The sequence below is a fragment of the Podarcis gaigeae genome, assembly GCF_964106915.1.
Source record: "Podarcis gaigeae genome assembly, chromosome: 3".
In the NCBI taxonomy this organism is placed as follows: domain Eukaryota; kingdom Metazoa; phylum Chordata; class Lepidosauria; order Squamata; family Lacertidae; genus Podarcis; species Podarcis gaigeae.
In genome coordinates, this window is record NC_139680.1 from 1,382,589 (window position 1) to 1,409,356 (window position 26,768).

Genomic DNA, 26,768 nt, shown 5'->3' on the forward strand with positions numbered 1-26,768 from the left:
ACCTGCGCTGCTGCCTCTTCCTCTTCTGGCTGTCAAATCCTCGACGATCTGCGCTGCTCCCTCTGCCTCTTCTGGCTGTCAAAGACTCGACGACCTGTGCTGCTGCCGCTGCCCCTTGTGGCTGTCAAAGCCTGAACGATCTACGCTGCTGCCTCTGACCCTTCTGGCGGTCAAAGCCTTGATGACCTGCGCTGCTTCCTCTGCCTCTTCTGGCTGTCAAAGCCACGATGACCTGCGCTGCTGCTGCACCGTCTGGCTGTCAAAGCCTCGACGACCTGTGCTGCTGCCTCTGCCTCTTCTGGCTATTAAAGCCTTGATGACCTGTGCTGCTTCCGCTGCCCCTTCTGGCTGTCAAAGCCTCAACGATCTGCGCTACTGCCTCCGCCTTTCTGGCTGTCAAAGTCTCGATGACCTGTGATGCTTCCTATGCCTCTTCTGGCTGTCAAAGCCTCGACAACCTGCGCTGCTGCCTCTTCCTTTTCTGGCTGTCAAAGCCTTGATGACCTGTGCTGCTGCCGCTGCCCCTTCTGGCTGTCAACGACTCGACGACCTGCGGTGCTGCCTCTTCCTTTTCTGGCTGTCAAAGCCTCGATGACCTGTGCTGCTGCCTCTGCCTCTTCTGGCTATTAAAGCCTCGATGACCTGTGCTGCTTCCGCTGCCCCTTCTGGCTGTCAAAGCCTCAACGATCTGCGCTACTGCCTCCGCCTTTCTGGCTGTCAAAGTCTCGATGACCTGTGATGCTGCCTCTGCCTCCTCTGGCTGTCAAAGCCTCAATGACCTGCACTGCTGCCTCCGCCTCTTCTGGCTGTCAAAGCCTTGACGACCTGCGCTGCTGCCGCTGCCCCGTCTGGCTGTCAAAGCCTCGACAATCTGCGTTGCTGCCCATGCCTCTTCTGGCTGTCAAAGCCTCGACGACCTGCGCTGCTGCCTCCGCCTCTTCTGGCTGTCAAAGCCTCAATGACCTGCGATGCTTCCGCAGCCCATCCTGGCGGTCAAAGCCTCGACGACCTGTTCTGTTGCCTCTGCCTCTTCTGGCTTTCAAACCTCGATGACCTGCACGTCTGCCTCTGCCTCTTCTGGCTGTCAAAGCCACGACGACCTGCGCTGCTGCCTCTTCCTTTTATGCCTGTCAAAGCCTCGATGACCTGTGCTGCTGCCTCTGCCTCTTCTGGCTGTCAAAGCCTCGATGACCTGTGCTGCTGCCTCTGCCTTTTCTGACTGGCACGATCAGGTCTCGGGAAGTGTGCTGTCTCCCTGGGGCTAAGATCCAAGATGTAACCGAACGACTGCAAGGAATCATAAAACCCACTGACAAATACCCCTTCCTCTTGGTTCATGTGGGAACCAATGACACTGCAAGCAATAGCCTCCAGAAGATCAAAAGATATTATGAGGCTCTGGGCAGGAAATTGAAGCAATTAAATGCACAAATTGTCATCTCATCTGTCCTCCCAGTTGAACGACGTGGCCCAGGGAGAGAGGGGAAAATAGTGGAAGTGAACAACTGGCTTTGCAAATGGTGTAAACAGGAACGGTTTGGATTCTTAGATCACGAACTGCAGTTTCTTGAAGATGGACTTCTGGCAAGCGATGGGCTGCACCTTACAACGGTTGGGAGGAATGTTTTTGCAAAAAATCTCAGAAACCTCATCAGGAGGGCTTTAAACTGACTAATGTGGGGGAGGGAGACAGTGCTCCTGAAGGTAGGAGTCTATCAATTGATGAAGATGATCATCCAAATGTCATAGACCAAATGGAGCAAACAGCACGCAGACCTAGTGGTGGGAGGAAAAAATCCTTAAATAAGAGACACGGGGGAATGATTAATGGACTTCAATGTCTGTACACTAATGCGCAAAGCATGGGAAATAAACAAGATGAGCTTGAGCTCTTGGTGCAGCAAACTAAATATGACATAATAGGCATCACTGAAACCTGGTGGGATACGTCCCACGATTGCAATGTAAAAATGGAGGGATACAATCTATTTCAGAGAAACAGACCAGACAAGAAAGGAGGAGGAGTGGTGTTATATGTCAGGGATGTGTATACCTGTGAAGAGATCCAAGATTGATAACCTCAAAGCCAAAGTGAGAGCATTTGGGTCAAAATTAAGGGAGAGAAGAATAACAGGGACCTCATTGTGGGAGTTTACTATAGATCCCCAAGCCAAACGGAGGACATAGATGATGCCTTCCTGGAACAGATGGCCAAGCATGCAAAAGGAAGGGAGATAGTAGTAATGGGGGAGTTCAATTACCCGGATATTTGTTGGATGTCAAACTCAGCCAAGAGCATGAGGTCAAACAGATTCCTCACTGGCCTTGCAGACAACTTCATTGTCCAGAAAGTGGGAGAAGCAACAAGAGGAACAGCCATTTTAGATCTGGTCCTAACCAATGTTGATGACCTGGTTAGTGGGGTAGAAGTGGAAGGATCATTAGGCGCGAGTGATCATGCTCTTATGAAGTTTACTATACAGCGGAAAGGAGCAGCCAAGCATACTAGGACTCAGTTTCTTGACTTTAAGAAAGCCGACTTCATAAAACTTAGGGAAGTGCTGGGTGAGATCCCATGGACAGTAATACTAAAAGGAAAGGGAATTCATGATGGCTGGGAGTTTGTTAAGAGGGAGATAGTAAAAGCACAACTTCAGGCAATACCAATGAGACGGAAACATGGAAGGTGCCTAAAGAAGCCAGGGTGGCTATCTAAAGAACTTTTAACTGAGTTAAGATTAAAAAAGGATGTGTAAAAAAATGGAAAAGGGGGGGGGGGAACCACCAAAGAGGAATTCAAACAAATAGCCAGCACGTGTAGACACAAAGTCAGAAAAGCTAAAGCACAGAATGAACTCAGGCTTGCTAGAGAGGTTAAAAGCAACAAAAAAGGCTTTTATGGGTATGTTCGTAGCAAAAGGAAGAACAAAGAAACAGTGGGGTCACTCAGAGGAGAAGATGGTGAAATGCAAACAGGGGACACAGAAAGGGCTGAACTCCTCAATGCCTTCTTTGCCTCAGTCTTCTCCAATAAAGAAAACAATGCCCGACTTGAAGAATTTGGAGCAAATGATTCAGCAGGGGAAACACAGCCCAGAATAACTAAGGAGATAGTACAAGAATACTTGGCTAGTCTAGATGTATTCAAGTCTCCAGGGCCAGATGAACTGCATCCAAGAGTATTAAAAGAACTGGCAGATGTGATCTCAGAACCACTGGCAGTCATCTTTGAGAATTCCTGGAGAACAGGCGAAGTCCCGGCAGACTGGAGGAGGGCAAATGTTGTCCCTATTTTCAAAAAGGGGAAAAGAGAGGACCCAAATAATTACCGCCCAGTCAGTCTGACATCAATACCAGGGAAGATTCTGGAGCAGATCATTAAGCAAACAGTCTGTGAGCACCTAGAAAGGAATGCTGTGATCACCAATAGTCAGCATGGATTTCTGAAAAATAAGTCATGTCAGACTAACCTGATCTTATTTTTTGACAGAATTACAAGCCTGGTAGATGAAGGGAACGTAGTGGATGTAGCCTACCTTGATTTCAGCAAGGCATTTGACAAGGTGCCCCATGATATTCTTGTAAAGAAGCTGGTAAAATGTGGTCTTGACTATGCTACCACTCAGTGGATTTGTAACTGGCTGACTGACCGAACCCAAAGGGTGCTCATCAATGGTTCCTCTTCATCCTGGAGAAGAGTGACTAGTGGGGTGCCACAGGGTTCTGTCTTGGGCCCGGTCTTATTCAACATCTTTATCAACGACTTGGATGATGGACTCAAGGGCATCCTGATCAAATTTGCAGATGACACCAAACTGGGAGGGGTGGCTAACACCCCAGAGGTCAGGATCACACTTCAAAACGACCTTGACAGATTAGAGAACTGGGCCAAAACAAACAAGATGAATTTTAACAGGGAGAAATGTAAAGTATTGCACTTGGGCAAAACAAATGAGAGGCACAAATACAAGATGGGTGACACCTGGCTTGAGAGCAGTACATGTGAAAAGGATCTAGGAGTCTTGGTTGACCACAAACTTGACGTGAGTCAACAGTGTGACACGGCAGCTAAAAAAGCCAATGCAATTCTGGGCTGCATCAATAGGAGTATAGCATCTAGATCAAGGGAAGTAATAGTGCCGCTGTATTCTGCTCTGGTCAGACCTCACCTGGAGTACTGTGTCCAGTTCTGGGCACCACAGTTCAAGAAGGACACTGACAAACTGGAACGTGTCGAGAGGAGGGCAACCAAAATGGTCAAAGGCCTGGAAACGATGCCTTATGAGGAACGGCTAAGGGAGCTGGGCATGTTTAGCCTGGAGAAGAGGAGGTTAAGGGGTGATATGATAGCCATGTTCAAATATATAAAAGGATGTCACATAGAGGAGGGAGAAAGGTTGTTTTCTGCTGCTCCAGAGAAGCGGACACGGAGCAATGGATCCAAACTACAAGAAAGAAGATTCCACCTAAACATTAGGAAGAGCTTCCTGACAGTAAGAGCTGTTCGACAGTGGAATTTGCTGCCAGGGAGTGTGGTGAAGTCTCCTTCTTTGGAGGTCTTGAAGCAGAGGCTTGACAACCATATGTCAGGAGTGCTCTGATGGTGTTTCCTGCTTGGCAGGGGGTTGGACTCGATGGCCCTTGTGGTCTCTTCCAACTCTATGATTCTATGATTCTATGAATACTTGTTCGTGCAACACTTCACCCCTCATGCGGCCACAAGGCGGAGTCCTGCTGAACTGCTTATGGGCCGCCGCCTCAGATCTCCGCTCGACCAGCTGCACCCGGACTTTGCCGTGGCCGAACCCCCGGGCTGTGCCAACACGCCACGGTCATTTGTTCCAGGAAACCAGGTCTTTGCCCGGAACTTTGTGGGGGACAATCCTTGGGTGCCAGCCACTGTAGTGGGAGTCACTGGACCTCGCTCGTACCAGATGGCACTAAAAAATGGATGTTTGTGGCGCCGGCACATAGACCAGCTTAGGCGCAGGGTGGGGGACTTGGACACTACCGCAGTGCCCCCAGCTGCACTTGTGGCTCCGGAACAGACACTTACCGATGGCGAGGCTCCACCTACACCTCTCTCGCAAATTGCAGGCGTTGAGCCGAACCAAGCCACTTCAGAGGGTCTGCCAGACTTATCACAGACTCAGACCACTGCCGTGCCTGACATTCCGCCAACTCCACTTGCGGAGGTCGCACCCCCAGCAGCGCATCCAGGGGACTTGGTTTCAACGCCACCTAAGGTTGCGCCACAGCCTCAGCAAGAATCGGGCGGGCCCCCCGGACCTGGGTACCAGTCCCCGGCAGTCTGGCAGAGTTTCCAAGCACCCAACTTATTTAAAGGACTATGTTGTTGGACATGTAACACTGCCGATCTAATGGAAGTATGTGAAATGTAACCGATATGCTTTTGTGCCTAAATGAACCATTCCGTGTAGTGCTGTATATAAGGAAACCATCACGATTGTAACTAACGACTTATCTCGGTGGGGAGGGGTGTTATGTACTCAAGTTCTCACCCTGGGCCAGCAGGGGGATACTGTAGATAATTCAGGTCCACATATGCAAATAAGGGATCGAAAGTGACATTCAGTGACTGGATAGTTACAGAAAATGGTTGCTGTTGCATTGTAGTTGAGCTCTATATAAGCAGACTGGCTTCAGTTCAGTTCAGTTCTGTTCTGTTACAAGAGCTGCTTTGGAAGAATCGCTGTGTCATCTGATATGTTCATCCACAACATAACAAGTTAACCAAATCTCCCACACTGGAAGGTATACAGACTCTTAGTCCCAGGGCTAGGAGACTGGATAAGGTAACTTCACAGAAGGCTATTGGTTGAGATTGGGTAAATGAGAGGGGGGGGTGGAAGTGGGAGGAACTTAATGGGGAGCACCTGCACTGCGAAAATGGTTTTTTTTTTGCTGCGTTCATTAAACGTTTTTGATGCTGGCAAGAGACTGCTTTATCTTGCATTGCTTATCTACAGTCGAAGTGAGAAGGAAGCTGGCCCAAAGCCTGACAGGCATCAGGATTCACAGGGGCAGATCCAGATGTTTATCTTTCTTCCTGCCTTCATCCGAAGGTAGATCTTCCCTCCCCTCTTCCTCCCTGGCAGGGCGTGGGGACACCATTTTGGAGTCTGCCCAAGGTGCCAAAGTGCTTTGGCCCAGCCTTGCACACAGCACCCCCAGGTGGCAGCATCACCCCATTGGCAATTTCTTTTAGTGAAGTATCTCTCACACACAATCCCAGAATATGTTGATGGAGCTTTAGCATTCACATGACAAGTTACCCACCAATCACAAAACTAAGGTAATGGTATTTAAGCATATGCCTGTATTGCAAAGCTGATTTCAACAGATAGAAAAAGCTCAAGGGAAGATGTCCTGCTGTCGTTCCTTCAGAAGAGTCTAAAAGGCAGTGTGCTGGAGAGTAGACAAAGATCTGCAAGATCTTACCCCCTCTTGTTCTCCCAAAGGAGCCCCCAAGTATGCCATCTCTGGAGCTGGCCACAATTTACCCTTACTGGGTGGTGGGCAAATGTTTTCCCCAATTTCAAATATCTCAAGGGCTGTCACATGAAAGATGGAACAAGGTTGTTTTCTCTTGCTTGAACCAATGGCTTCAAGTTACAAGGAAGGAGATTCTTACTAAACATCAGGAAGAACTTTCTGACAGTAAGAGATGTTAGACAGTGGAGTGGACTCCCTTGGGAAGAGGTGGGCTCTCCTTTTTTGGAGGTTTGAAGCAAAATCTGTAATGGATGCTCTAGTTGAGATTCCTGCATTGAGGCAGATTGGACTAGATGACCCTTGGGGTCCCTTCCAACTCTACAATTGTATGATCATGTAGCAGGAATAATTAGGAACAGCTGAACTGTTTGGCATTTATTTAAAATGTCATCCAAAGGAGAGAAGGCAATCTTAGTGTTTTATGCTCAAAGCAGCTTTAAGGGAAAATATTGCTTTGACAACTTCTATGCAAAACTATCACTGGAGAATAAATTCAGCGCACAGGATTTCCCCCTATACTGTGGTTGGGGAAGTCGGAATACCATAGCAGAACAACTGGAGCATGCAGATGAGCCCCAAGCCATGCCTTGTAAAATAATGAAGAGGAGAAAGTAAAAAAAGCTGGGGGGGGGGGACTTCACCTTGCTCACTGGCAGGTATCTGTGGGCTCCAGTTTCACTATGATCTGAAGGGGCATTAACCAATCAGCTCCATTTGTGATCCTGCAGTTATCCACAGAGGCAATAATAATAATAACTAAAACAAGTAATTTTAAACACAGTAAAAAGGATGACAAATAATTATGTATATCACTTTACCAAGGAAGTTTACAATCCAGAAAATCTTGGAGAGCAGGCACAGGCCGAGCTCCACTACTGGAAATGTTCCCATTTATATTACACGACAAATGGAACAATGATGTCTCTTGGCACCACGAAGGAAGGGCAAAGGCCCTCACCGGTTTCAGCCAAGGTGTGAAATAGCCCCAGCCGCTTCCTTCTCACCTGCAGGCACCTTGTCCTACTCAGCGCACATCCCTTGCCCCACATAGCCCTGTCCTCAGCTGCTGCTCTTCTCTCCAGAGCAGCCACGGGGTGTGCGAAGGCAGTGCCAGCGGAAAGACGGGGCAACATCCCCGGATGCCCATTTCTTTCCAAGTGGACAGTGCTGGTATTGTTTTGTATGCTTGAACCGCAGAAAGGAAGACATGAGAGGCGAAATGTATCTAAAGAACAGATTAAACATTTTAATAGGCTAATGCCATTTGGCTTTAAGAATATACAGTAAAGGATATTTTCTAACAGTCCCCAGTAGAGCTGTGTTTTTCAAGCTATTACCAAGGGTACTGATCAACAATCCCCTCAAAAGAGAACTTTCCACTTAAAATCTTGTCATATAGAATTTTTTGTTACATTTAGATTATGAAAACATGCATCTATATTCTTCGTATACAAAAATGAAGGGGCATAAATATATAGCACCACCCTATAGACATCTATGTCTATGGGGAAAGATTTCCAGTTTTGCAGCTGGGTGTATAAATTTGGACTTTTAAAGAAACCCACAAACAAGAAGCCCACATGACATTGGATTGTCTTTTCCCGTCTGAAAACAAACTGTATGGAGGGCTGGAAATAAGTGAAATGAAAAGAACTCTCACTAGGGATTCTGAAACACCCCCCCCACCCAAAAAAAGTTGCACTCAACTTTCTATAGCTTCCAAATGAGAATATTATGGCAGTTAAAAAGGGCAGAACAAAAGAGAACCATAATAGCCATCACCTCAATACAAATAATGAATATCAGTGGTAGCAATATGGTTGAATTATTTCCATATTGCAGTGTGGACTCTTTAAAGCATGGAAATATTTTGTTCTATGTTACATCTAGCTGAATTACATCTAAGGGGTCTGAATGTTTATGGAGGTAAAATCACATAACATATTAACAGCATATAATTTTATTGTGGAGTTTCAATGGCATGCATAATTTTACAGCACCTGTGAAGAAGTCAGTGAAGCATAACTGCTTGAAATAACTTGCATTCTTTGGAATGTCTGCATACGTTCCCTATTTCCCATTATACAATATTAATTTAAGACATATCAGTGAGACCTCTATTGCTAAAAATACTCATAGCAGCATCTTTTAGAATATTTTTATTATTATTATTATGAAATCAAGTCATTGCACTTCATCATTTATTGCTGCAGCAAAAAAGGCCATTTAATAATTAACACGTCCGATTTCATTGATTGTCAGGTCCTATTCATCTGCTATGAGCTTCAAGGCAGACAAAACTGTCATACAACAACTGATAATTAATACCATTTTGCCTTACACTCTGAATTTTATGTGAAGACCACATAAAAGAACTTTTTTTCCAGTAGACTCACTTCTTGTTCTGCACAAGAATAAAACTTCAACAAGCTGGGATCAGAGAGGAGCTATTTCGTTGCCCATTTATCTGAGAGAGCACAGACTAGTATTTGTGATGCAGCTGAACTACCGCCAGGTTGTAAGGACAAGGGCCCCTCGCCCAGGGCCACGCAAAACGAGTTGGGGGCCCAAACCAGACAGGACAAATGTAGGCCCCATTTCTACACCTATCTATTTTTATCTGCATTAATCTCTTCTGAATCTTTTTAAAATATTTATATTTTGTGCCCTTGACTTTCTTTACAATACCAATTATCTTGACCCAAGGGTCCTCCTTTGCCTCTGCCAGTGGGGCTCAGAGGGCATCCCTTCAAAATCAGAGGCCCAGGCCAACTGGCCCCTCTTCTGTTCTGGCCGGCCCTCACCCCAAGTCCGACAGGCATCTGTGCTTCCACCCAAAGTTCTGTTTGTGGGGAAATACTTCTCCAAGAAAGAACATAAGGATAAGGTGTTTTGCCTCCCACAAATTGGGCTTCTGTTGTTTCTTTTTCCCCTTTTTCTTTTTTTAAAAACCTTTTAGCACCTCATGGTAGTTTTCTGCAAAAACCCAACAGAAATGGAGAGAAACTGTTCCTCTTTTCTTTTCCATAGAGGGTGTTTTTTTGAGAGGCAGTAAAGAAATGCTACTCCTAAAAATTCTTGAAAAGCCTTTTTTATGGCAAAGGAAAGCAGCTGCTGTTTGGCAGGAGACAGCAGGAGAGTGTGGCTGGTGTTTCTAAAAAGGCCCAACTTGCAGTGCAAACAAAATCACCTCCCTTTTCCTTCATGGAGAATAGAGAAGAAAGGAGTGGCAGTTTCAGTCCGGCAAACTGCGTTTTTGTAGAAAGCTCCAGGAGCAAAGTACTCCTGTAAAAATCCCAATGGAAAGGAAAGAAATGGCCCCTTCTTTTTTACATGAACCAGGGCGGTGGAAGAGATGGCTTCTTGCTCCCCCTTTGGGCTTTTCAAGGCTGCAGCAAAAGCACAACCTGTAGGATGGCAGTCACCTGTCTCCTCCGCTTTTCCTTGAGCTTCTGCAGCAGCAACAGCAGCAGGAAGGTGCCATTTGAACCCTCTGCAGAAAGTCCAACTCTTGGGCAGACGCCCTCCTCCCCACGTCCTCTGCACATGCCAGGAGACTCAGTGGGAGGATGAATCAATGGCAACACAAGTCACAGGTCTGGCTAGTAAGACAAGACAAAAGTTGTTGACCAACAAAAATTATGAATTAGTATCAGATTAGATTTCCTAGATCTGCCTTTCTTAACCATGGGTCCCCAGATGTTGTTGGACTACAACTGCCATCATCCATAGCCAGCAGCAGTCAGGGATGATGTGAGTCCGGCAATATTTGGGAACTCAAGGTTAAGAAAGGCTGCACTAGACTGATGGTTTGACTAGTAAGTTAGCAAGTGTGAAAAATGGCAACAACAACAAAAAACAACAACATTAACAACTGATTCATTAGATGTTTGTCATTAGTTAAGCACCAATATGGTAACCAAACAGGCATTTTGTTTTTAGACACCCATTTCCGTTCCTACATTTTCATAGAATCATAGAGTTGGAAGAGACCACAAGGGCCATCAAGTCCAACCCCCTGCCAAGCATTTTAATCCACTAATTCACAAGTGATATACCTGCAAGTAGAAATTCAGATTTCTGCACTTGCTAACAATTAATAATTGTTGGTATTCTTATACAACTATGACAAAATACTTATGCCATCCAAGTTTTGTTTAATTAAAGGAGAGGAGATGAACATGAAAACTACTGACACGGGAAAAGTTAAGATTTCACATTATTTTAATTTGGTTAACTAAAAACCACTCTAGAAATATTGCCTTTTTATACTCTTTTAGAAAAGAAATGAAGGAGAAACAAGAGACAGAATGGGTTTTGTATTTTTAGCATTGGCTTGAATGCAACGTGGAGCCTTTTTAGTTTTCCTCCTTTGTAGGAAGAAATGGGGAGGGGCAAAATGACTCCAAAAAGAAGTCTTTTCTTCCAAAGAAAATCAACTCCTTTCATTTAGGAGCACATTGCAGTTCTATGATGTACACAAGAATCCAGTCTCTACGAATCCTCTTGTGCCTTAGTGTAGGTAGCAGCAGCTGCGGCAAGATTGCATGTCGCCAACAGGTGGGTAGCTCTAAACACTTCACTGTCACATGAAGATTTTAATAATGCTATTAGGATTAGTGCTAAAAATCTGTATGAAGCTGTAAGATACTGTAGTGTTAGAATAAAATTTATGAAAGTGAAGAATTGCTTAGCATGCCATGTGCTGCAATATTTAGGCACAACAGGGTGAATTACAAGACCATTTCAACCTTATGCCCACATTCCTTGTGGAAATTAAGCATTGACCTGGGTGTGGGGGTTTGTGTGGGGTCCAACCCCAAGTCCCTTTCATGACTCCTATAGTGCAAGTGACAGAATATTCTTCTCAAACTATTAAGCAGTTGTGACTTTTCTGCTCCATAGCAAGAACAAACTCCCAGCATCATCCTGAACTATAAAACAGCATATTATTAATACTCTCTCTGCAGACAGGCACAACAGTGTAACCCTGGGTAGAAATGCAAAAAAAAAATTAAAAAAATACAAACATCATATTCCCTTTAGCATTGTGGGGAAAGCAGTGGCTGTGATAAGTACAAGGATAGACCAGGTGCCTCCCTAGAGGCTCCTTTACAGAGTTTCTTTGCAAAGAATACTGCCTTATATATATAGTACAGATCTCTTAAAAATTAGACTATAGATGCTCAATAAAAATCTAATAAGAACCCCTCTTTTTATACAGATTCAGTAGTATTTTCAAGCAAACCAAGGAAACAAAGGTCTGTGATTCCAGCACAGTAAGAAATAAGGCCCCTCCTATATTGGTAAGAAACAAAAAAGCGGTTCATTTTCTTCTCTTAGCTCACTAAATAGAAGATTATATTCATTTATCCTTTTTTTATGGAATGCTGCCCATTCATTGGTTTGAAGTAAAAAAAGAAAAGTCAAGTTAGCTTCATTTGTATTTTGACTCTGAAATCCTGGCAAGGTCTACGGCTCTTTCATGTGGTTATGACAGCTTTCTTCAGCTTCTCTATTTCCACCTGTGGATGAGACACATTAAAACTTTTAATACAGAAATGAATAACTTTGTCTATATTTTCCAGTAATGCTTAAATACGTGCTACAACATCTTTGGTAGGAAAGCTGATCACCAGAGCCGGGATGGGGGAGCCTGTGCCCCCTCCCCAGATGTGGTCAGACTCCCATCTGCCCCGGGCAGCCTGGCCATCGGTCAGGGAGGAGGGGAGTTGCAGGCCAACAACATCAGGCGCCCACAAGTTCTGTATCTTCTATTGTAGCGCTAGTGAAAAGCTTAAGAATTTCAATTGTATTCATTGAGCCATCCAGCCATTGAAACATCTTTGTGAAATTAATGTGCATCTAACCTGAGTTAGGTTTTGTACCATAAAACACTCCAGCAGATAAACATATTTGCTCACAGCTGAATGCGTTGAATACAAATGTGTACTGAAACTGTGGTTTAAAAAATAATAATTCTAAAGCTTTTCACTAGCACAAATGATGATAATTTCATGTTATTCATTATCTGCTTCTAGACTAATTGCAAGTGAGGCTACTTAAGCTTAAGGTGTGATTCATAAAGAAACATGGCAGAAGCATGGGCTCATCCCCTCAATATTTTGGCACCTAGCATTGTTGGTAGAGCATGAGACTCAATCACGGGATCGTGGGTTCAAGCCCCCACTTTAGGCAAGATTCCTGCCTTGCAGGAGGTACTAGATGAGCCTCATGGCCCCTTCCAATTCTACAATTCTATGAAAAAACTGTTCCTTAATACAAACCTACATCAAAGTGATACAGCATAAAATTATGATTAATTTAGTCATGAACAGCTGCTAAACAATCTTAAATGAGGCATATACTGTATTTTTCGCTCTATAAGACGCACCAGACCACAAGACGCACCTAGTTTTTGGAGGAGGAAAACAAGAAAAAAAATATTCTTAACCCCAGAAGCCAGAACAGCAAGAGGGATCGCTGCACGGTGAAAGCAGCAATCCCTCTTGCTGTTCTGGCTTCTGTGATAGCTGTGCAGCCTGCATTCGTTCCATAAGACGCACACACATTTCTCCTTACTTTTTAGGAGGGAAAAAGTGAGTTTTATAGAGCAAAAAATATGGTGTATATACCCAGTTTTCTAGAAAAGGTTTTAGCCATTTTGAATGCCCCCCCTTCCTGCTCTCAAAACAACACTCGTGGAAATGGCAACACCTGGATTTCAACCTAAGGACTGGGAGATATCTCAGGAAAAACAATGCTCCAATATTGTTCCCCCAAGTTTCCTATTCAGTCTAGTGTCTCTACTTTGTATTTGGGGGAATTCTTCTCCCCGTCAGCAAAACAATAAAGTCAATGTGTGAAGCATTTTTTAGTGGCAGAGTTGAATTTAGGACAGAGCGAGCCATGCAGTCACACTGGGCATGCAGCCGAGGAGGGCACCTGCTCAAGGCCCAGTAACTGCTTGCCTGTCTTTGGGAAGGAGGTGTGAGGACTCTGAGAGGGCCCTAGAGTCCTCTTGCTCCCTTCCTCAAGTTGAGCAAGTATTTACCTGTCTTAGGAAAGGAGGTAAATGGCTCTAGGACTCTGCCAGAGCCCCACACCTCCTTCCCAAAGCCTGGCTCTGCAAGGCCAGTGGGGAACGCATCAAATGGTCTTGCACAGGGCAGCATATTGCCACGGTCCACCCCTCCCACCCCAATAGGGGCTGCTTTATTAAACAATAGCCCCTCATTCAACTTCTAAAAATAATGGAATTATGAAAAACAAAGCCTCCTACTGCTTCAAATAACTTATTAAAACACATTACCTCTAGGTTACTTCGCATCTGCTTCTCTTTCTCCAACTCCCTTTTCAGTTTTTCCAGTTCCTTCCTTTAAAAGTTAAAGGCAAACCTAGTTAAATTTTGCCATGTGAAATTTTACTTCTTTTTGTGGTTGAAGAAACATGATAGTATATAAACTATGCCCAGACTCAAAGCAGAAAGAACGGCCACAGAGGAAAGTTGCGCAAGTGCATTGCCTCCAGAATTACACAGTGTGGATCTAAATCAGCAAGAACATCGGCTGGTTTAAATCCAACTCATTCATATTGCTTTATATAGTTCCTAAACAATCATGCAAAATCTGACCACTAAACTATGTTAATTTGCAACTAAAGAGCTTTACTGACACTCATTTCATTTTTATAACTGGGCCTTGCATAAACATTTCGACTGCTCCCTCCCCTTTTTTTTACCACTAGAGGGAATGTCTTTAAAATATTATCCTACAGGGTTTCTCATACAAGTAGCACCCACGACAGCTTGTTAGTAAAAACAATCCTATATATGTTTACACAGAAGTAAGACCTGATGAGTTCAAGGGGGCTTTCTCCCAGGTAAGAGGGTAAGGGATTGCAGCCAAAGTGTGGGAATACAGGAACTGGCACACTGGAGAACGGCTTGTCTTCTTTCTGAGGCTGCCCCTTCCTGCTTTCCTCTGTCTTGGCTCAGACCCACCCTCAGAAAAACAAAGAACTGCCACCACCAACCAATGAAACAAGAAACAAGGAAAACACCCCATGACTGATGGTTCAAAGGAAGGGCTGAGAGGTATGGAGCAGGCTACAGCACGGTAGAACCACATCACATGCAGGAATTTTGTTCCAGAGGCAGTGCAAAAATGCTTAATGCCAAACTTCTTGGCTGCTGGCTGGCAAGCAGGGGGCAGCCCTGTGTGAATGTCCTACTTGTTTCTCCACTGCCTTCCCTCGGTTCTCCACAACTGCTTTCCCTGCTCCCTGGGTTGTTGAGGCAAGGAGGAGAGAGTGCCGATAGGCAACCTGGCTCCCTTGGAGAGACACTGAGACAGAAGGGAAGCAAACCCTGAGAAACGCAGGCAGAAGAACAGGGCAGGAACAGGTCTGCAATGGAGCTGCACCTTCGGCCTGCATCCCTGTCTTCCTGCCACTCCTCTGCTGCAACCCTTGCTTGGAAGGCCACCACAGGAACCACCACTGCTTCTCTGCTGGCTGTCCCAGCCATGGGAGACAAGTGCCTGCTCCAGACTCTGTCCTCCTCACTGTGACACCGCAGAGGGGAGGGTGCAGAGTGGCACCCGGCTTCCTCGGCTGAAACAGTGGGAAGCAGCAAGACAAAAAGGGAGCTGGAGGGAGACCCAGGCAGAAGCTGCACTTCCATTCCAGGCTTTTATTTCTGCCTGGAGATCAGCTCGAGCCCAGGAAGTTAAGACTGAATTTGAACAGGTTCAATGCATGTGCGATGTGACTCCACTGTAGTATAGTTTCCTCAAGTCTCAGGGTATCATCTGAAGGCACATGAGACCCACACCTTAAAGCTAAGGACACCTGGGTCTGCTCAGCGTCTCGATGGAGAACCTTAGAAAAGGCCTGCTCCCTTGCAATCCATAAGGGAGCAAAGGTGGAACATTGGGAGGTATTTAAATGGATTGAACAAATAAATGAATAAAATGCTGGCTAGATAAAAGCTGAAGCCTAGCAGGCTAGTGCTTAAATCTTGGATGGTCATATCCACACACACATCCCAATTGGTCCATTTTATAAAAAAAATGCAAGATAGATTCTTTTTTAAAACAAACAAATAAAACCTTACTGCCCCTGCTGATCCCCACTTGATGCCAACCCACTCCCCACCCTGCCCTTAAGACATCATATAATATTAATACAGGAGGCTATGCTAAAATCCTTGCACAAAAGAGCCATGACATAAATCTGCTGTATCTTTCATCTACAAATCCAGTGAAATTAGCACTTACCCATGTTCTTTCTTTAGTGTTTCTACGACAGCTAGCAGGTCAAAAACCTGTGACCTGAGGTCTTCCAGAGAAGGCTTCTCCCTTTCATCTATTTCCTGTTTAAGTTTCATTTCCCCAGTAACAGCACCGAGTACAAAAGAATTTGGTCTGGGTGATGAAGACAGAAGTGGCTGAGCAAATAGAGATGGCTGAAATAAGAAGGAAGTCATCTAATAAGTAAATGTACACTATGCAAATAATGCAAGCTGTCAAAATTGTATATTGAAGGACAAGTAAAGTCTGCAAATAAGTGAAGCTTGAAATACTTCCAGTGACCCCTGGGAAGACAGCTGCCGGTGGCAGGGGAGGCTCGCCTGCGGCCCTTAGAAGCTGAGGGACTCCCTCCCATCAGCCCCTGACAGCCTGCACAATAACCAAGGGGGGTGGAAGTGGAAGTGCAGCAACATTTGGAGGGCCACAGACTCACTCCTGTCACTCGACAGTGGCTGAAAAAGCTGTTCCTTGTATTTCCCACACCGTGGAAAGCCAGGCTTATTTCAGTGTTTCTTAAAACTCTGTCCATCTGACAAAGAGCATCTCCACAAAAGCAACGTATCAGTTATGACCCTCATTACCTTTCCCAAGCAATCTTCTAAGCAAGTTTTAAAAATGTATGTTGCTAACAAAGTTAGTGCTAATAAAGGTAAAGGTAAAGGTACCCCTGCCCGTATGGGCCAGTCTTGCCAGACTCTGGGGTTGTGCGCCCATCTCACTTAAGAGGCCAGGGGCCAGCGCTGTCCGGAGACACTTCCGGGTCACGTGGCCAGCGTGACAAAGCTGCATCTGGCTTTACTCTGCTAATACTCTGAGGAAATTTTACTTAGAACAGCAGAGAATACATTCAGCTAAAGTGACTTTTTCTATGAGCCACTCAAAACAAATGTATGCCCCTTTTCTGTATAGAATCATATTACATGAGTGGATACAACAAAATTATGACCTGCTATTATTAGATTTCTTATTACAACTAACTTAAGCCATCTCAATTCTGTACCTTTTTAACTTCGGGTGGCTTTACTTTGGCACTTTCTTCCTCCTCTTTATGCTCCTTCCCACTTTTCTCTATGCTTAAATTCTGAGTAGTCTAGAGGAAAAAAAGAAAAGGGAAAAATCTGCATTCTGTGTGAAGCAAACCCACCTATTTTAAAGGCTAAAAGCACACATTTCCATCTATTACTCCTATTTGTAATATGCATCTAATACATTCATTCATTCATACATACATTAGACTTGTAAGTGAAAGAATTATGAAACCTGACATTTCTATGTATTATTATTATTATTATTATTATTATTATTATTATTATTATTACCTATTATTGATTAAATTTATGGTATAACCCCCAATACACAGAAGATAGACAGAAGACACACAGTTCCCTGTACTCACAGAATTACTGCCGTTGAAGCGAGTGGGAAGCCTCCGGCCAGGCATCTTTGGCCGATTAGCAGTGGGATGTGATAAATTATCTGAGGTAGCTATTATATGATCAAAACTTGAAATTTCTGGAAAAGATTTGAAAACAGAGGTCACAATTAAAGCTCAGAAAACAATCTTAGAGAAGTATAAAATGTTGTCAAAATATATGACAAAAACCATCAACACAATATGACAGCTGGGACAGCTCGGTCGGTAGAGCTGGAGACTCTGAAGCTCCACGATGGGCATTGCAGGCAAGTGGACTAGATGACCCTCGTGGTCCCTTCCAACTCTACCCTTCTATGAATCTATGATTCTACCAATATCAGTGCAGAAAATAAAGATTAGAGTGGCAATTAATATGCTAAAAGAGGACTCCATATTAAAAATAAAGGTGACAATGAAAATTGGGAGCAAGACACAAAACTCAACTGACTCTGTAACTTTCTGATCTCTTTCTCAGAATAAGATTGCAATTAAACATTTAGAAAACCATATACAACTACAAGTGTTAAGTAAATGATTCTATGCGATTAAACAGCTATTCAGCCACTCAAGTCTCAACTTACCGTATCTGTAATGCAGCAACCTGAGTAACAAAAGGAGGCATGAATGTATGTATATGAGCAGGGTTGCCAAGTTGTGAAAACTATGCGCCTTGAGGAGTTCATTTGTGTAAAGCAGGGATCAGCAAAGTTTTTGTGGCTTGGGCTGGTTCTCGGTGTATGCGCGCATGCGCAAATGCTATTTCCAGTGCTCCTTCCAGCGCGGAGGAGGCGTGCGCAGCTTCCCATTGGCTGCAGCCAATGCAAAGCGAGCCAGCATCGTGGGAGGCGATCCCTGCTCTGCTCCGCACCGGTTTAGCCAACTGAGCGGGCGGCAGGGGTCCCCAAGCGGCAGCAAGGGTCCATGTGGCCCATGGGCCTTAGGTTGCCGACCCCAGTCTATGTAAAGTCTATGTGTTAACCTGCTGCAGTAAAAGCAAGCATCGTACTATGCCACAGACTAACCCACGCATTTATGTCATTAGCTTTCCTGAACAGAAGATTTGTCCAGTTATGCTTCTTCCTTTCTTTTTAAAGCTTACCTGCTTCTTTTAAGTTCTTTATTGCAACTGAATCTACCTCTACTGATTTTGGTCTCAGTGGTAACTGTTCAGAATCTAACTTTGGTTTTGTTGCTGGTTCAATTTCCGATTTTGGTCGCCAGGAAACAACATCCCCATTTGTCCTGTGTTTGAAAGAGAAAATGATTTAACATTAGGTATTACAGCAAAATAGGGAAACAAACTCCCCCAGCATAATTTTGATAATTTAAGGCTTATTTTTGATACACATGTTCATAAAAATAGGCTCATGAATCTAGTTCTCCAAATCTTGGTTTGGAGGCTCAGGAGTGGATCTGGTCCCACCTGCTTCAGTCTCTCCTCTTCCCTTTCATCATCCTTCTAAAACATTCTCTCAAGGAGAATTACACACAGAATAATTTAAAACAGGTAAAACAACAACAACAACAACAACAACAACTACATTTAAAGCAAGACTGAAACCCTAACAAATGGATACTTTTTTTAAAATAAATATTTATTAAGGTTTTTTTTTATAAAAGAAATACATAGATAATAAACAACATTACTTATATCATAACAAAATTTCATAACTTGTTTGGACTTCCTCACGTCTCCTGCTCCCACTTACATCGTTAAAAAGTTTTTTTCAAGCAAATTATCATCTTGTTTACAATCTTATATCCACTCATTTAAGTATAGTCTAGCAATTCTCCGAAAGATTTATGTTTTCCTTAATCTCGCTTATCATCAAATTCCAGTCTAGTTTAGTGGTGGCCAATTATTTATGATCAAGCATCCTTCTTAACATTCAACCAAATTACAATATTTTTGTAAATAAATCTTAAATTTCTTCCAATCTTCTTCAATCCTTTCTTCTCCCAGGTCTCGGATTCTGCCAGTCATCTCCGCCAATTGCATATAGTCCATCAGCTGCATCTGCCACTCTTCCAGTGTGGGTAGATCTTGTGTTTTCCAATTCTTAGCGATGAGTATCCTTGCTGCCGTTGTTGCAATTTTGTGGTAAAGACCCATTTACCCAGCAGGGAAAAGCCTTTGGGACAAAAACATCTTAAAGTGCTTCTGGAAAGAGCAGCTGGCAGTTGCTTGTCATATCTTGACAGAAATGCTGTTCCACAGAACAGGGGCAACCACACTGTAAACCCTGCTGAGTTACTGCAGAGGGGGCTTTGGAGAGCTTAGAGCTTGCAGGAGAAGCTCTCCTACAGACTGCAGTGACCTACTGGGTAGATAAGGAATAAGGCAGTGTCTTCAGTAACTGCTAGTTATGACAGCCACCTCCAGGATCAGAGGCTCCCGTCTCCAAATACTGGCCACTGGAGAACAGTGGAAGAGGGCAGTTGCCCGCCTGTAGGCATGTGGTTGGGGTTGGACTAGATGATCCTTGGGGTCACTTCCAACCCTACAATTCTGTGGCTTTCACATGTAAGGAAAGGGCATACTTACTTAGATATTGGTGGTTGCACAACTGGTTTATCTGGCCATTTTAAAGGCGAAATCCCAGATCTCAACGCATTATTTGCCTTGTTTGGCGGGATAGGCTTTTTGGGTGGTACTTGAGGAGCTGCTGGTTTAGATATTTTCTGATCCAAACTTGATTTTTCATCTGGCAAATAAAACAGAAATATCTGTCAGTAGTATTTGGGTGACTGGAAGAAAACGACCTTCTACAACTACCATTAGCTATTTCATAAGCTGACATCATACAAACAATGCAGTTACAATTTATTAGGAGCTTCTCCCAGATATAGGGTGTTCTGTCTGAGCAGAGGGCCCCAAAATGTGCAGCCCTGCTAGGAAGAATTCTGAACAAGGCTGGCTGTGAAAGAAATAGAGAAAGCCAAAACTGGATTAAGGCCTAAAGCAACAAACTACTCCCTTCTAGTCGGTATTCTCAGATCCAGAAAGTCCCATGGGGACTGAAGCTGGTGTCCAGAAAGTCAAGAGCTGAAAAAAGTTACACTTCTAAAACATCAACATTCATGAACATTATTAAGTTCTCTAAATGGGTCAACAAGAGCCCTAGGAAAGGAAGAGCCATCATTTCTAATGGACTCCTTGACTTTTAATCAAAATATAAAGACGTGTACTGTAAGAATTTCAGAATGATCAGAACAATGAGGAAACTCAAACATATGTAAATAGTATCTATATAATACTTAATATAAATTATCAAGAACATTTTTTTTTAAAAAAAAACACTCATACAAAATATCCAACAAGGAATACTATGAACCACCAACTACAGGTACCCGGTAAAAAGTCAATTTCAGCTATGAGTCTCTCTCAAGTTTATACAACTGATTGATGGCTTCTAACTTCTTAGGAAATGCTCTTTATCACTTTTCAGCTGGAATCAACAATAAGCCGTAGTCCTTCCAAAATGGCTGTGTAATAGTAATGAGGAAAATAAACTACACTGGATTACCGGTCTTCCTAGCTCTGAACTGGATAAACCAGCAGAGCAAACTTGTCCCGGTGTTGCTTCTGCAGTTGGCAGGCCCTTGAGATGGTTGACAGAGGAGTGACAGAGCATAAAGACAGAATGGCATGTTTTACGAGGCCCTAGTGAGGGGGAAGCCCATGCAGGCGGCGGAAGCACCAAATGTTAAGAATTGGCAAAGATGCAGCGAAGGTTTCCCTGTCAGAGAGCCCTGTGGATGAAGAGGGAAGGTTTCTTGGGGAGTGTAGATGTACATTAATATATATATATATACACACACACACACACACACACTACTGTGTCAGTCATTTATTGTCTTGATGTGATCAGGGATCAAACTGGCCTTTACCTTTTTCTTCATTCTTAGGAAGAGGAAACTTCTTCTCTGCCATCAGAAACTCTGACTTTAAACCTGAATGCAAAGCCCATAATTAACTTAGGAACTATGTTTTTTTCTTTTTTGGGGAGGGGGAGGGAGGAAGGAAGAATCAGAATCCTTATAGTTTTTAAGTTTATACAAAAATGGCAGGCAACACAAGAAAGTACAAGTATTTCAAAATGTGTGTTAAGTCCACAGTCCTTGTAAAAAAAATAATAATGAAATAATTCCATGACATGGTCATGGAAAACCCTTTTTACTATTATATGCATTGCTACAAAGGGAACAGTAGAAAAATGTTGGATACATAACATTCAAAGTATCACATGAAAGGAACTCATGCAACACACTGGTGTTTATGCTTACGTACACATTGCGAGTTAAGAACTCATACAATCTCAGCCATAGCAAGATTTCCCCTATGATCTTTAATACTGGTCAACTGTGTTTAAGTACCGTATTTTTTGTCCTATAGGGCGCACCGGCCCATAGGACGCACCTCGGTTTTTTTGGGGGGAAATGAATAAAGCCGCAGCTGCCGCCCCAAGCCTTACGCACACCTGCCCGAAGCACGAGGCACCCTCCGGAGGGCTCCCCGTGCTATGGGCTGCCGCCCCAAGCCTTGCGCGCCCGGCGGGAGGTCCCGCCAGGTGAGCAAGGCTTGCGGACACTCGCCGGGGCTGCGGGCTGCTGCCCGCAAGCCTTGTGAGCCTGCGGGAACTCCCTGGAGAGCGAGAGGGGTCGGTGCGCACCGATGCCTCTCGCTCTCCAGGCTTCAGCGAAAGCCTGCATTCGCCCCATAGGACGCACATACATTTCCCCTTCATTTTTGGAGGGGGAAAAGTGCGTCCTATGGGGCAAAAAATACAGTATATTTTAATGTTGGACCACCTTGAGCACTATTTTAAACTAAAAGGCAGGGCTTTAAAAACAAACTTGTGTATCTCCAATAGAACAGTGTACCAGCCCCAAATCAATTCTTCTTCTTTTAGTCAAAAGTTAGAGAGATAAAATCTTGGTTTGCATACCTGGACCTTTGGCAGGAGGTGGCGGCTTCTTTGGCTTCTGCAAAGGGGACATGATATCAATCACCACTGAGGGTCAATTATAATGCTGAATGCTATATGCTGACTTAGACAATGGTCCCCAGGTGTGTCCAGCAAGTCCATTTTCTTTGCTGTAGCTTAGCTGCACTTGGATTAAGGACACCTCTGCTTTACTGGATGTACCCAGGGACAAACTGTGCCATTACTAGTCTGTAAAATGCCACAGGTATTGTATATTTCTGTAACTTAAGTGCTATGACTAAAAAGTAATTTTAAAAGAAATTACTGTATTTTTCGCCCCTTAGGGCGCACCTTGTTTTTTTTGGGGGGGGGATAAATAATTTCCCCCCCCCAGGCATGGGGCTGGGGCGGGGGGAGCCCGACCCCTCTCGCTCTCCAGGCTTCAGCGAAAGCCTGCATTCGCCCCATAGGACGCACACACATTTCCCCTTCATTTCTGGAGGGTAAAAAGTACGTCCTATAGGGCGAAAAATACAGTAATAATGAGGCCTAAAGAGTAAAAATGACTAATGAGCTAAATATGTTCAGTATTTGTTCTATTTCTGCCTTGAACTTACTATAAACTTACCCAGGGGTACATGATTTCTATAAAATGATAGTGAGAACTTACAGGAAAATCTTTATCTGATTCATAAATCTGAACTGCAAAGTTGTCTGGAAAAACTCCTTCTTTTCCACCAAGCTCGCCTTTCCACCACCCAGCCTCTCCAGTATCCTAGAACAACAAACAGTTCTTTGTAAAAACAATTTTAAAAGTTGTAGAATATGTTTTTTTTTTCAGAAAACAAATAGTTTGGAGGAAAATATAATTTACTGCTCAGTTTTCAAAATAAATGCAACTTACACAATGAGAGCCCAGATTTTGTTTCTTTAAAACAACAGCTGTTTAAAAAGCCTGAGCGACTAAGAAAGCCTGGCACCCACAGCTGGCCTTTCACTGCCAAGTCTGCTGTGTACCTGCCTCAACCTCATTTGGCTGAAACATACAAAGCAGGGACTCTGAATAGGATCTAGAGGTTCAGGCAAGCATATACGGAGGAGAAGGCAATCTCCCAGGTAACCTGGTCCCAAGCCATTAAAGCGTAAACAACAGTACTTTAAATTGGGCCCAGAAATAGCCCGGCAAAACAGGCTCAACCACCTTGTGGTCATATTCTGGACCAACAACAGCTTCCAGACCATTCTTGAAGGCAGTCCCACACTCTAAAGGAAATGTGATCATAGCGCCCAAGCTATTTCCATCTGGCTGTGGTTGCAGCTGGTATATTAGCGAGAAAAGCTGATGAAAAGATCTCTATCTACGAGAGGCCACTTGAGCCTCTAACAACAATGCTGGATCAATAAGCACCTCTAGACAGTGGACCTAATTCTTCAGGGGGAGTGCAAGCCCATCCAGAATGGGCTGAATACCATTCACCTGGGTGGATGACCCACCCACCAATAGTACCTCCATCTCGTTTGGATTGAATCTCAGTTTGTTCACCCTCATTCAGTCCTTTACGGCACCCAAGCACCGATTCAGGTCATCTACCACCTCACCTGCATCTGATGAAAAAGAGAGATAAAGCTGGGTGCCATCCACATAGTGGTGACACCTCAGACCAAATCCCCAGATGACCTCTCCCAGAGGGTTAAACAGCATAAACAGCATGAGGGGTGGGGGGAGAACCAGATCCCCCAGGGCCTCATAGCATAAAGGCCAAGGGCTCGATCAACGTTCCAGCAGCACCACCTTCTGCAATCAGCCATAAAGCAGAAGTGGAACCACAGCTAAGCAGTGCCTGCTACTCCAAACCTCCAGAAGGATACCATGGCTAATGGTACTGAAAGTCACTGAGAGGTTCAAGAGAATCTACAGGGTCTTACTCCCCATCCCTCTCTTGGAAGAGGCCATCCCACAGGGCGGCCAAGGCAGTTTCCGTTCCAAAACCATACTAAAACTCAACTGAAATGATTCTAGAAAAACAGTCTCATCCAGGAGTGACTGGAGGTGGCCAGTCACTTACTCAGGAAGGGAATGTTAGTCACTGGCATAGGATTGTTGACATCCTCTGGGTCCAGACTACATTTCTCCACAAGCAATTATCACTTCCTTTAAAGAAACTGGGGCTTCAGTAACTGATGCACAAGTTGTCATATGAATGATCATCATCATCATCACCACAAGCTGTATGTCCAAGCAATCAAAAAATATATATTATAAAGGTTAATTATATAGGGAGGCTCCAATTCAGATGTACAGAAGTCTTAATTGTAAAGGTAAAGGTACCCCTGCCCGTACCGGCCAGTCTTGACAGACTCTAGGGTTGTGCGCTCATCTCACTCTATAGGCCGGGAGCCAGCGCTGTCCACAGACACTTCCGGGTCACGTGGCCAGCATTACAAGCTGCATCTGGCAAGCCAGCGCAGCACACGGAACACCATTTACCTTCCCGCTAGTAAGCGGTCCCTATTTATCTACTTGCACCTGGGGGTGCTTTCGAACTGCTAGGTTGGCAGGCGCTATGACCGAGCGACGGGAACGCACCCCGCTGCGAGGATTCGAACCGCCGACCTTTCAATCGGCAAGTCCTAGGCGCTGAGGCTTTTACCCACAGCGCCACCCGCGTCTCTTATAAAACATATGAACCAAGAATAGTCCAATATTGAATATACTTATTTGTTAGTTTGTTAGTTTAAGCATTCAAAACTTAATTTTACTGGACAACATCCAAAAACTTTTGAAACTTCACTTTGGCATGCCTAGAACTAACAGAAAAGGAACATGGATGAATGTCTTACCTTGCTTATTATTTGAATAATATCACCTTCTTTAAAACTAAGTTCATCCTCATTAGTACCTTCATAGGCAAATGAGGTCTTGCAATATTCCTTAGCTGAAAAAAGAAGTATAAATATTATGCGTGCTCAGCGCACTCCTGTTGCATGAATGCCAGTGTTTAAAGCTCACCAGTAGGACATTGGGGAGATGGATGGCAACAAAATAGCTAGTAAAATATGCTGAATTTACAGTAATTGAACACAAATGTACTTTTAAAATCCAACAAGTAATTGCCCAGAACAAGACCACTGTTTAACATTTAGCTGGCAACAATGTGTTGGTGGTTCCTCAGAACATCAGGGATGTGCCCACAAGACTAGTTAGATGGGCAAATAGCAGTGGGAGGGAGCAAGGATTGGTGATCTGGAGTTGGCGGCGGCGGGTGGGGGGGGAGAGTCCACTGGTAGCAGAAGAGCAGCAAGTAAAATATAGTCAGCTGTGGCTTCAAATTCTGAGTCATAAAGAGAAAGAGAAGGATAGAGGAAGTGAGCTAAAAGGATAAGAAAGAGAACAAGGAGGATATACAAAGATGCAACATGTGGATTTTATACACCGTATTTTTCGCTCTATAAGACGCACCAGACCACAAGACGCACCTAGTTTTTGGAGGAGGAAAACAAGAAAAAAATTATTCTGAACCCCAGAAGCCAGAACAGCAAGAGGGATCGCTGCGCAGCGAAAGCAGTGATCCCTCTTGCTGTTCTGGCGTCTGGGATAGCTGCGCAGCCTGCATTCGCTCCATAAGACGCACACACATTTCCCCTTACTTTTTAGGAGGGAAAAAGTGAGTCTTATAGAGCAAAAAATACAGTACCTACCATGTGCTTGCATACATTGTCTTGCAATATTCTCTGTCCTTGAAACCCTCATAAAGCAGAAATGCTGTGTTTGTGTGTGGGTATTTTTCTGTCACCCATAAGCTTTACTCCACCCCTGCCAAATTGGTATGGAGACCAGTGGGTGGCTGACAGATGGGGGATTAATATGGCAGCAGGAAAGCAGTGTCTTGAGGGAAGGGGTGATGGAAGAGGCAGAATGCTAAACTATTAGCCGAGAGAAGCCTCCCGCGATCAAGTGTGGCAGGCTGGGAGAAAGCCTCCCGCAGAGCCTGGGGTTGGAGGGGCTACATTATCATGCTGGTAGTAAAGGGACAGAGAGGTAGACTAACAGCTGGACAGGGAGCTATTCCTATTCATCCGTCAAATGAGGAATTCGTGGAAGCGTTTGAGAAAAACACTGGCTTGCTGAAGTTTTGCACAGCTTTAACAGCAAACCTTTCAATAATGGCTTCTGTTTTAAAGATTTAACATGAAGATCACAAAACAATATGAAAATATAAAACAATACCTTTCTGTTTGCTTTCTGTTTCTGGTTTTGCTACCTCAGTTGCAATTTCTGTTTTCGTTGCACCAGGAAATTGGGTTACTTTTGGTCCAGATGGATGAGTAAATAATGGCTACACAAGAAATGTGAAGGTTAAAAACGGTCCCTAGGCAAGAGCCAAATATACTTGAATTTGCAATTAAAGCTCCTGCCCATATGATCAACAAGGTGTAGAACAAGCATTATAATGTAATACATATGGCAATAATTTTATTCTTGTTTGGAAAATTATTACTTAAGTTTAGGAACAGTAGCAATGTTTCTGACTTGGAAACAGTCACCTGCCAACTAAAATGCTACTACAGTGGTACCTCTAGTTACCAACTTAATTTGTT

The 26,768-nt window shown here is 44.1% G+C and overlaps 2 protein-coding genes across 3 annotated transcripts in view; both read right to left on the reverse strand.

The window, feature by feature from the left end:
- Positions 1 to 3,310: 3,310 nt before the first annotated feature.
- The window catches only part of LOC310840430 (uncharacterized protein), a gene marked incomplete at its 5' end in the record, with an annotated part of 135,589 nt that continues 112,131 nt past the window's right edge, over positions 3,311 to 26,768 (reverse strand). The window contains one exon of the mRNA XM_083730391.1: positions 3,311 to 3,401. The remainder of the gene's footprint in view (positions 3,402 to 26,768) is intronic.
- Positions 8,461 to 26,768, reverse strand: part of CD2AP (CD2 associated protein) — a 38,419-nt gene continuing 20,111 nt past the window's right edge. For both annotated transcript variants that reach the window (XM_083730328.1, XM_083730327.1), the window contains exons 7-19: positions 26,398 to 26,506; positions 25,011 to 25,105; positions 22,840 to 22,944; positions 22,191 to 22,227; positions 21,133 to 21,195; positions 19,787 to 19,946; positions 18,341 to 18,483; positions 17,224 to 17,339; positions 16,828 to 16,917; positions 15,795 to 15,982; positions 13,829 to 13,892; positions 10,539 to 12,041; positions 8,461 to 10,474 (exon numbers count right to left, since the gene is read on the reverse strand). In XM_083730328.1, coding sequence (XP_083586454.1) covers positions 12,000 to 12,041; positions 13,829 to 13,892; positions 15,795 to 15,982; positions 16,828 to 16,917; positions 17,224 to 17,339; positions 18,341 to 18,483; positions 19,787 to 19,946; positions 21,133 to 21,195; positions 22,191 to 22,227; positions 22,840 to 22,944; positions 25,011 to 25,105; positions 26,398 to 26,506 — 1,212 coding nt within the window. In that variant the 3' untranslated portion in view covers positions 8,461 to 10,474; positions 10,539 to 11,999. The remainder of the gene's footprint in view (positions 10,475 to 10,538; positions 12,042 to 13,828; positions 13,893 to 15,794; positions 15,983 to 16,827; positions 16,918 to 17,223; positions 17,340 to 18,340; positions 18,484 to 19,786; positions 19,947 to 21,132; positions 21,196 to 22,190; positions 22,228 to 22,839; positions 22,945 to 25,010; positions 25,106 to 26,397; positions 26,507 to 26,768) is intronic.